Source organism: Cynocephalus volans, chromosome 8 (assembly GCF_027409185.1).
Source record: "Cynocephalus volans isolate mCynVol1 chromosome 8, mCynVol1.pri, whole genome shotgun sequence".
Lineage (NCBI taxonomy): Eukaryota > Metazoa > Chordata > Mammalia > Dermoptera > Cynocephalidae > Cynocephalus > Cynocephalus volans.
The window spans coordinates 152419005-152431103 of record NC_084467.1 but is presented as its reverse complement, the minus strand read 5'-3'; the positions used below and the strand labels follow the sequence as shown (position 1 = coordinate 152431103).

The 12099-nt window shown below is 32.1% G+C and overlaps 1 protein-coding gene across 3 annotated transcripts in view; it reads left to right on the top strand.

The window, feature by feature from the left end:
* UCHL5 (ubiquitin C-terminal hydrolase L5) overlaps positions 1-4730 on the top strand; it is a 40636-nt gene extending 35906 nt beyond the window's left edge. Inside the window, exon 9 of one of the 3 annotated variants that reach the window (XM_063104359.1) lies at positions 3675-4730. In XM_063104359.1, coding sequence (XP_062960429.1) covers positions 3675-3719 — 45 coding nt within the window. In that variant the 3' untranslated portion in view covers positions 3720-4730. The remainder of the gene's footprint in view (positions 1-3674) is intronic. The other 2 variants (XM_063104358.1, XM_063104357.1) reach the window with 2 other exon arrangements.
* The last annotated feature ends 7369 nt before the right edge of the window (positions 4731-12099 follow it).

The window sequence follows — 12099 nt, the reverse complement described above, 5'->3', positions numbered from 1 at the left end:
TTTTTAAGTTTTAGACTAACAATGCAAGAGTCTTGTGGTTCTCAAAATCGCTTGGTTAACAGAGTTCCTAGACATGGTGTTCTTTGTATGAAACACTAAGAAATATTTTTTATTAAAAATATTAAACTATATAATGTGCTAAATCATGTAAAATCAGATTTTAAGTATAGGTAAATATTAAGAACCCTTAGACAAATTTTAAATGTATAATTTTTTCTTTAAAATTGGTCTGTGAAGATAATTTTTAATGCAAATTAGGAAAAGGACCACTCCTGTTTGATATTTTAATGACAGATTTTTTTTAAGTGTGTAGTTACAGAAAAAAAGCTTTTCAGTTTTGCTTAACTGTAACTCACATTATTCTGGACACAGGGGGGCAGTATATGAATACCTAATGTTTGTGGAACACCAACTCAAGGCTGTTCTTGTGTTTGCATTTGTTTCTTGAGGGAGGTAGTTATTTACCGTCTAATTTGCCTGTTCCTCTAAACTGTTCTTTAATTAATATTGCATAAGCAATATTGAGATACATATTTCTTGTATATATGAAATATCTGTTACTCCTCTCGATTCTGAAGGAATTCAGACTCATCATTTGGTTGGAATTCTTGAAATGTTTTTAATCATCAATCATTTATCTAGTTGAAACTATATTCCAGGTACTCTGTTAAGGTCTGGGGATGTACACATAATTAAGATATATTCTTTTCTCTTAAGCAACTCATTATATAATTTTGGAATGGAATAAATAATTATTTATTGTACTGTGCTTATTTATTGTATTGTGTGTATTATACTGATTAGTGGCAGAACTAAGTCATCTAAATATCCTGGGCAAATACAGGGTAGCTTCTAAATAGCTTCATAGCCCCTTAAAATTTTGCATCCACAAAATTTTAAATCTGTGGTTGGAATTAAATGCTTAGTCTGTACCAATACAATATGTTTCTATCTTATTTTGAAAAAAACAATCATACCATATTAAAATATCACTTTCTGCTGATAAATGCAAATGTTAAAAAATAAAGCAGGTTTAAAAATGTTAGAATAGATAAAGATTAAATTTTATAATTACATACAATGTAAAGGCCTTACTAATGATAGTTGATTACTTAATAGTATTAATATGTTTAAGAAATATTACCTGTAGAATTTAGAAAAAGATCATTAAATTGGAATTAAATTGGAATTTTTTTTTTTAAGGGAAAATAGGATAAGAGAATAAAGTGTGAAAGGGGTAGAAGGAACCAAACAGGAAAGATGTGGCTGCTCTAAGCAGAGTTGCTGAATGCCAAGCCTATCCAGGGTCAGATTTTTGAGTAGTCTGTTAGGCTGTTGCCTACGTCCTGTGATGGCATATAAGTATTTGAGCTTAATTTAATAATAAACAAAGGGTGAAGACTTGGACTCTCTCTTGGGCATATGGCTATAATGAACGTATTGCAAGTGTTGTTGTTATATCAGGCTTCCACTCTGATGAGTTCATTGAATATACATTACATAAAAACTGCTCAGGAGATAACCTAAATATATGTAATTATAAAACTTCTTGTGTCATATAACAAATCTGTTTGTTAAAATATAAAATAAAATTAGCTAGAGTAAGATTCCATTTGTGAAACCTCTGTTTATTCAGGTATGCTTACAATTCTTTTAAATTTTTTATCTCAACCTTTATATGTAATTCTGAATCATTGTTTATCCCAAGTTTTTAACAACCATCAATAACCTACCATAATGTAAAATCATAGATTCAGTTGCTATGGGTGATCCAAAGCAACTTCACAATATTGAATTTGGACCTCATTTTACTAAGAAATTATAATTCAATTGGTAATAAGTAACTAACCTTAAGAACTTACTTTTTCTATTCCTTAATAGAAATAAGGTAGAATAGTTAAGTTAATCACAATAATATGCATATTAATATCTGTGATTACAGAATTATCTGACTTGAGTCAGTCATTTTCAATATCTCATTGTCACACTGTGTAAAAGGAAAATATTTTTAATGGTGTATAGTTTAGTTTTTCCATCTATTTAGAAATATAGTATTTTATATTTTTTAACAAAGGCAGAACAGAATACAGACTTTAAGTTTAAATCTCAGATATGTTACTTATTAGCTGGTGCATGTAGTCAAGTTATTTACTTATAGCCTCTATTTCTCATCTGTAAATTGAGACTCATTCTTGACGATTAAATTAGATCATATCTGTAGAGTATACAATAAATGCTCAATTATTTTTAATTTACTTTGCATATCCTTTAATTTTATCTGAATTATATGATTTAATAAATGTATAGACACTTTCTATATTACTTGTCTTTAGTCTTTTAATTATGTTATAAAGTTCATATCATAAAAAAGTAAATTTATTTCTTGTTAATTCTACTAAACGTTCTGTTAAATATACTTAGAGATTAATAAGGAAAGAAGTACATACTTTTATTTTATATTATGCCTTAAATCAAATTATATTTTTATTACATGAAAACAAAAAACTTTATATGAGATACGGTATACATATAAATCACAAATTATGCTTGTTAAGTAAAAATGTTCATACAGGCAATTAATTTCATCATTTTACATGGTACATATAATCTATTTGCTCTTAATATATTAAGTCTAAGGCATAGCACACAATTTTTATCATACTGTTATATAATAAGTATACTACCTAATACATTATAAAAAAGATAATAATTGTTCCAAATACCCTATTTTTTTCTTAAGGAACTTTAAAAAAACATTGTATAATAGCAAAAGACTAATTTATTGGTTCCTTTCTGATTCAAGTGGCATAGTGGAAAGAACATTGTATTCTAGTACTCTAAAATCTTGCTTTTAAAAATATCATCTGAGGACAAGCATAATTGGCATCACCTGAGAATTTGTTAGAACTGTAGAACCTCAGACATTTTACTGAATCAGTCCACATTTTAACAGGGTCCCCAGGTCATTGGTGTGTACATTGAGAAGCACTGCTATAGAACATGTGTCTTTGACCTCTGTTGACAGTTTGCTATGTACAGCTGTATGACTTTGGTCAGCTTTGATAACATCTGTGAGCTCCGGCTTCTTCATCTGCTAAGGAATAAAATAGAATTAATGTGTTTAAGTTATGTCAGTGTTATGAGGATCAAATGAAATAATACGTAGAAACGTTTTTTCGGTCGTATAAGTAAGGTGTGTCCACACTATGGATACATAGTCCTTTAATGACATATGTTCAACTCAAACTGTTATGTTAAATTCATTTATTCAAATATGCAGATGCTATTATAGGATTTTTTTACATTGATTTTTGAAGAAGAAATATTTAAATACGTATATATTATTTTGGAATACTCATGAAAGTTTGATTTTATAGAACGAGTAATTATGTATTTTTAAATTATTACAATTATAATAATACATTTCAAATTCAGATAAGAAAGAACTGCAAACCAAACATGATTCTTTCTTACTGAAGGCAAAGAATTACTATATAATTGCCCAGGAGTGATTTGCTGCAAGTCTCAAGTTATAAAATGTAATGCTCTAGAAATCTTGGAAACAATGCATTTCAAACCTTTTAGCTTGAGAATGCCCTTTTAGGCAAATCTTATTTTAATATGTTTTAAAACAGACTTTAGAGACTTTGTAATGTACTCTCTTTAATTTTTAGGCAAAAGAAAAACAGAATGCGAAGAAAGCTCAGGAAACCAAATGAAGAGTAAGCTTTGGGATGTCTACACATTTCTGCTTCTGCACTTATCTTCATGGAAACCATTAAGTACAAACTTTGAGCAACATCCTAATTGGCTTGGTGCACGTTTGGCAGTAGTACCAGTCTGTCTTGTCTTTAATGCATGGATTCATAAACTTTTTCCTTACCTGCATTATGTGCATGTAATGCATATTAAATAAAAGTGATATTAAGAGTATTTGCCCAAATCCCATTATTTGATATTGGATCTGAGAACTGATGGTTTTCCTGGATATATAACTACTGTAATGAACCTTTGAAAATGCACAAATGATATTCTCTACCTTTAATTGTTCTAATTAATCTTTTGATCAGTTAAGTACTTAGTTTGTAAATGTCAGGTCTTTATTAAACTGGATCTCCTGTTTCTTCTCATTAATGGAAAAAAAAGATTAGTATTTCTACCTTTGACACCTAAGTGTTTTAAGGATTTTAAAACTGAATTTTATCTCCTATATCAATTATTTGAAAAAATGTGATTTTAATGCAGATCATTTGAAAAGGACAAAAGTACAATTTCTGTTGATTTTCATTGCTGCCAGTAGAACAGGTAATAAACATTCCAATTTTATTTTAGCAAACTTTCTTTAAGTGTTCGGGGTTACTCATTTATGTATTGCAGAATTATTTCAAGAAGGTCTGAGTGTGAAGCTTCAAAGCAACATTTCAGGTTAAGAACAAATTGTGAATCTTAAAGAGTTTTGGTGTTACTCTCAATCTGGCAACATTTTTTTCAAGTTAAGCAGTATCTTCATAAAAAATTGGAAGGTTGAGAATTCAGGCTATCTTCTTTAAAAAAAAAAAAAAAAGATGGCAGTGGTGATGGGGATCCTTCTATGCCAATTTGAACAAAGTTTTAGTGCAGCCCAGTTTCCAAGAGTCATGTATAATTTGCTCACAATGGATTTTTTAAAAATTGCTTTTGGTAGTTTCTTTGGTTTTTATTTTATAAAATAATACTCTATTCTTGTTCCTAATCTTCTTTTCCAAGTTAAACTTTAAAAGAAATCTTATAAAACTTTTTTTTGTGAAAGAAATAATCTACTTTTTTCTTTACCAAGCACATTTCTGAAGTTGATACATGACTTTTTAACATTTTATTATTTATTATAAAATAAATTTCACCATTTACTTTATTAGGGAGACTATATGTACCCATCTTGCAGCTTCACCGCATGATTTTTTAAAGATTGTCTTTAAGCTTAGTAATTGGGGTATTATTAAATTACGTAGATCTAATTGGGGGAAACCTGATGGGAAATTAAGTAGAAAAGTTAATGAAGTACTTTTTATACATAATTTCAGTTGAAGGTAAAGAAGAATATGTGGTTTTTCAGTTATTTGTGCATAAATATATTTTTCTCTTGATAGAGTAGTAATTATGGAGTGTTTTCAAAGCCATGACATAATTTTAAAAAATGGTTTCCTCATCTTGATCCCATTCACTTATTTCAGCTTAATTTATATACCCCCTATTATAGAGGCTTACATTTTGTAAAGCCATATAAGTATTATCGTAGTGATATCCAGTAATCAGTATAGTGTGATTCTGGCATAAGGATTGACAAATAAATCAATGGAATAGGAGAAAGAGCCTAAAAACAAATCCACATTTATATGATCACTTGATATTTAACAAAGGTGGCCAAGCAATACAACAGGAAGGAAACTCTTTTCAACAAATTGAGCCAGAATAGAATAGCCGAATGTTCATATGGAAAAAATGAACTATGACCACTCCCTACCTCACAAAAATGAATTGGAGATGGATCATAAACCTAAATGTAATAGCAAAACACTATAAAGCTTTTTAGCAGAAAACATAGGTGAATATTTGTGTGACTTGTGGATAGCCAAAGGCTTCTTAGGTCACAGAAAGTAATTACCATAAAAGGTCCAAAATTAGAGTTCATCAAAACTAAAAACTCGTCATTGAAAGACACTGTTAACAAGACTAACTAGTATTAAATGACATTTAAAAAATAGCTTTATGAAACTATTATGTTAATAGGTATAAGGATTTTTTTCTTAATCTAGTTGTAATGCAAGCTTTGATAGGAATTTCCATAGCTTAAAAATGGTTTATCTTCTTCTTCCTTGATGATTGCAAATGCATTGTGATACTTCGTGATTATTTCTGCCCGTGAATAAAGAAGTATGACTTGTCTTTGTCTGGGTCCTGTATATTGCTGGTTTGAAACTAAGTTATGAAGCTAGTGGGTAGAAAAAATGGAAAAATAAAAGACAATCCAGAAATAGATAAATGTTAGTTATATGGAAAGTTTAGAGTTTTTTTTAAAGGAGTTTTATAAAGAAAGTCTCTTTTGCTCATTTCACTTTTGCCCTTTTGCTAAAATCTCATTTAATGATTAGGTAGGCAACGGCACTTCCATTCTGTTTTATGCCTTTTAAAATAGCCAATTCTAAGGGAAGTAGTATTATAACATCTAAGGGATGTGCTATTATAAACAAAGAAAGCTTGCCAACAGTGCTGCACTGGCTAGTCTCACCTCATATGTTTAGTTCTCAAGATAGCTGCCCCTTTTCTAGCAGAGAGTAGTCAGCTCGACTGTGCCACTAGAACAGACAATATTTGTTCTGGGATCATGACCATGGGGACTTACTCCCCTATTTAGGACCATGATCAATACTCTGTGTGTATTATGGTATTAAATGCAGATTAATACCTTTAGTTAATCCTAGTTGCCTATAGCATTTCAAGATACATTCAGAATTTTTTTTCTTGTAGGAGGATTCTGTGGGGTTTTTTGTTTGGGAAAAAAAAAAAAAGGTTTTAAGGTATTCTCCAAAAAAAAAAATACCCAGATAAGCAAAAATGAAATTTAAATTACTATAGTTCTACCAACAAGGATGAATAACCACATTAACATTTTAGTGTATTTAGTGATCCTTTTTGTACTCATGTTTTTGTATGTTAGTCTTGCATGCCCTCTCCATACTCTGAAATAGATTTATGTAGTATATATTATTTTTAAACTTGATGATGTACAATTTTTCATTTTTTGTATCAGTGATTACTTACTTGCAGAAAACAAACCACTCTAGCTATTTGAAGAGGAATGGGGATTAATATTGGGGATTTTTAAACTACCTAGTTTCTTACAAAATCATTGGAAGATTTAGAGGAGTGGTTCAAGTTTGAGTCTCCAGAAATGACTCCCAGCAAAACATATAGTACTGGCCCACCAGGAAAATTGCTAGCTCTGCAACAGTCAAGGAGTCCACCGTTGGAACTATTGATGTTCGAACACATTGCTGTAGTTTTCTGGGAGTGAGGAAACTGCCACAACTATCTGTTGACACCCAGGGACTGTATATTTTCAGTCTCTCTGTGGCTAAGCATGCCACTTGAAAATAGCTAAAGCAACAGTCAATGGCCTCTGCTTGTACTTTTGCCTTTCAGATCTTTTGTGAGCTTTAATGCAAGGGTGTCTGGGAAACCAGTGTTTAGCTTTCCAGTTTCTGCAGCATAGGAAGATATACTAGAGGGAGGAGGTTGGAGCAGGTTTTGAGTGCAAATCCACCCAATCACACGTCACTGTGTTGTTCCACATTAAAACAAACTTTTTTTTTCATTTTTATATAAGTGACATGTTTATTTCAGAGAAATGAGAAAAATACAGAAAAGAAAAAAATATAAAAATCAAATATAATCCCTTTACCCAGAGATAGTCACTGTTAGTGTTTTGAAGTATTTACAGAATGTGTATGTTTATATTCACATATTGTATTATTCCGTTTGTTTTGCTATAACAGAAATACCTGAGACTGGGTAATTTATAAAGAACACAGGTTTATTTGGCTTATGATTCTGGGACAGCTGCATCTGGCATGGGCCTCAGGCTGCTTCTAATTGTGGTGGAAAGTGGCAGCAGCCGGCGGCAGGTACGAGCAGATCACATGGAGAAAGGAAGCAAGAGAGAGGGAGGGGAGGTGCCAGGGTCTTTTTAAGCAACGAGCTCTCGCAGGAACTAACCTAATGAGAACTTACTCACTACCCCTCTTCCCCCAGGGGAGAGCATTAATCCATTCATGAGGGATCTGCACCCATGACTCAAACAGCTTCCAGTACTGCCACAAAATCTATTGGGGATCAGATTTCCACATGAGTTTTGGCGGGGACAATACATCCAAATTCTGTCACATATGTATATGTATAAATATTTTCTTTTTATGAAAATGAGGTTATACAATTAAATATTTGTTGCATGTTTTTTTCCCACAAACTTCTTTTCATATCAGTAGATATATCTGTGTCACATCTTTTTTTAATGGTCGCTTAGTATATATTTCACTATATAGATACGCTCCAATGTACTTAAAAGACTAATAGTAAAGACTAAAGCACAGAAATAAAATGAGCAAAATGGATAGTTTGATTTTTAGGATATGGTTTCATTTTTTTTTTAAGTAAGGTGAATTCCTTGATCAGTCAAATGTGCATGCTTTTTTATTTGTTCTTTTCCTTAATACATCATTAACTGGCCTAAATCCAATGACTGACAGGTTAAAGAGTCACCATTTCTAGCACACCTGGGTGCTTTTTGTTTTTGACTTGATTATATTCTAGAAAACTTCAGTAATTTATTCAACCTATATCTGAATTATTCCAATGCTGGAGATATAGTGATGAGCAAGATAAAGCCACTACCCTCATGGTGAGACAGATAATAAACAGTGTATAATGTAATTTTGCAAGTAGTAGTAAGAACTGTAGAAAATAAAGCAGGGCAAAAGGACAGGGGAGTTGAGGTTTGATAGCATGATCATGGAAAGCCCCTTTAAGGAGGTGATTTTTAAGTAGAGATAAATGAAGAGAATTTTCTTCTCTGTAGTACTGAATCAGCACTATGAAAATAGATTGCATATGGGCAGAACCAACTTACAGTAATTCAGAATATTAATATGTAATAATGTTTGACAGTTAAATGGTTTATGACAGTTAATCTGGAGTGTGAATATGAAAATAGTTTGAATAAAAATTGTATGTAGAAAAGGCTATGACCACTAGTCTATGTGCTTTTTAGATTATCCAGATATTTTACATAGTATGCTTCTCTGACCCTTTCTTATAGTAATGGTAATATAGTCAGCCCTCCATATCTGCGAGTTCAACCCACTATGGATTGAAAATATTTGAAAAAAACAAGAGTAAAACAATGAAAAATAATAAAAAAATACAGTGTAATAACTATTTACATAACATTTACATTGCATTAGGTATTATAAGTAATCTAAAGATGATTTAAAATATACTGGAGAATGTACCTAGGTTATATGCAAATGCTACACCATTTTATATAAGGGTCTTCAGCATCCTCGAGTATTGGGAGGGTGGTCTTGACTAAACCATAAAACCAGTGGGAAAAGTCTCATGCAGGTGAATTTTTAAGAACAATTTGAACATAACCACCCCAGCCCCCACATCATGTTTAAAGATGCAAGCGCTAGAACTAAAACAATGAAACTACTAGAAAAAATATGGGAGAATATGTTATTATTTGGGGATAGGGAATAGCTTCCTAAGCAAGAAATAAAACATAGAACAAACAAAAAAAGACATAAAGGAATCCAGAAGAGAAATACTTGACTATATAAACATTTAAAGTGTCTGTACAGCAACAAACACCAAAAAGACACTTAAAAGACAGCAAGCCAATAAATAGATTGTCATGCACAATAAAATATATGTAGTATAGTAATGTATAGTATGTATACATTAGTTATATTCTAAATTTTTGTTGCTGGGGGAACAGCTGGCTGGTATAGGGATCTGAACCCTTGACCTTGGTGTTACAACACTACGCTCTAACTGAGCATATTCTAATATATGTAATATAATTAAAATATGTATATTATATATAATTAATGTCTAATACACAGAGAGCTCCTACCAAAAAAAGGTGGGTGGGTAGGTAGGTATAAAGCTGGGGCTTACAGACCCCTCGAGTCTGTTGCACAGACTGGGTCACAAACCCTCCACGCACAGGTCTGTGAAATAGGTAATAGGAAAAAAGAAGGTCCTGGGAGCCATGGGTATAGAAAAAGGAGTGGGTTTTATTCAGATCTAGAAGCAACTGTCCTAGTAGCTTCCCTGAGAGTTCTGAGCAGCACTATGGATCAGAGCTGTTAGTCTTTTATACTTAAGTCCATAACCCTGGACACCTGGGAGCCCATACACAATTACATTAAGTAGTAACAAGGAACACCTGAGGATATTTACAGCACATGCTCGGCAAGGTTCTGAACATCTGGGGGGCCTTGACCATTTTCCTATTTTTTTCCCAACAATGGGGGAAATAACCCAGGAGAAAAATTGGCAAGTGTTATGAACAAGCAATTCACAGAAGAAATTAAAATGGCTACTAACATCACAAAAAGATAGTAAATCCCACTAATGATTAAGAAAATGTAAATTAAAATAATAAAGGAATGCTTTTTTATTCCTGTGAGATTATCAAGAAGTTAGTGATTGCAAATATCCATTTTACAGTGTGGACATAAATGGGCAGGCTCATGGACCAGTGCTAAAAGTTTTTTTTTTTGTTTTTTTTTTGGTGGCTGAGATTTGAACACTTGACCTTGGTGTTAGCAGCACCACACTCTAACCAAGTGAACTAATTGGTCAGCCCTTAGAAGTCTTTTTGACAGGTGATTTGGCAGTTCTCAAAATTTAGGCAGTACATATACTTCGATACAACAATTTCACTTTTAGGAATCATATTATAGATGTATTCATATGACTATACAAAGATGTGTATAAGAAAGTTCATCATAGCATTATTTGTAATAGCAAATAATTGGAGACAATCTAAAAACAGCAATAGGGAATGGATAAGTAAGTTATGGTATGTTGGAATACTATGGAATCACTGAAAAGAATGAAATGAACTTCTGTGTATTAACATGGAAGGATGTCTGTGATATATTTTTGTGAAAAATAGAAGTTGCATATAGTGATATAGTATGAACACATTTCCTGAAGAAAAACCTTACGTATGTATTTAAAAATTGCTCATAGAAAAATAAAGTACCACATCAAATTCTTGATTTATTACCCAAGGGGCTTAGGAAGTGAAAGTTGAAGTGAGGAACTTAAGTTATGGGTTTTTGAGATGATTGAATTTTTTTCTACCAGCATTTATTAGTTTTGTATTCTAAACAATAAATAAACAAACCATACTAATAAATTAGCCAATTATTATAATAAAAATATTGGCAGGATTTTTTTTTCAGTAAGATGCTCTCTAAATGCAGGTAAGATATGAGCAAAACATAAGCAAATGCAGTTTACACACATATATAGAGTAATATATTTATTGTTCAACCCTGTAATACCTATCATGCCTTCCTAGCAATACTACTACTACTGATTATGGAGTGATCCCCACTGGTGGCCATTCTCCTAACAATTTGAATATATTTCATCTTACCCTCACATCAATCCTATGAGGTATTGCCTTCACTTTACAAATAATACCTATTTTCTTCCTTTTAGTTATTTTTTTCTCTTTGAATCAAACCATTTGTAGCCTGGCTGCTCAAAGTGTGGTCTGCAAACCAGCAGCAACCAGCATCACCTGGGAACTTGTTAGAAATGCAGAATCTCAAGTTCTACCCTAGACCAATAGAATCATAATCTGCATTTTAACAAGATGCCCAGATGATTCCTATGCAACTTAAGAGTTAACAAGCACAACCCCATTCGTTATTTTTATATTACGGAAATAAATATCGCCTTAATAATGAGTGGTCATTGTGCTTTATTTTTTGTGTTTAAAAAATTGGTTTTAAGATTTTTACAGTTTCACTAGCAAAATGCAAAAGTGCAATCAATTAGAAAAATTTATTAGGAATAAAATGCTAAACAATTCACAGTGTTCCAGTAACTGTCCTAAGTACTTCTGCATATTAACTCTAATCTTCACAGGTTATGAAATAGATACTGTTATTTCCATTTTTCAGATGAGGTACACTAAAGCATTAAGACAGTAAGTAACTTGCCTAAAGTCATACAGCTAGTAAATAGGTTTGACCTAGGACTCAGACTCGAACTTATATTTGTACTCTTTTCCTCCCATCTTCCCTCCCTCCCTTTCTTTCCTCCTTTCTCTCTCTCTCCTTCCCTGTCTTTTCTCCTTGCCTCCCTTTCCTCCTTTCTTCTTTTTAATAATCTCTTGTGATGCTCATCTGTACACCTCCTTTATACACTTCCACCACTCTTCCCATAAAAATGGTTCTTACAGGTGAAAGTTGCATTATGGACAAAATTGTACAGTGGAGGTGCTCGTGTGAGAAGACTATCTCTGAATTGGTTCGAAAC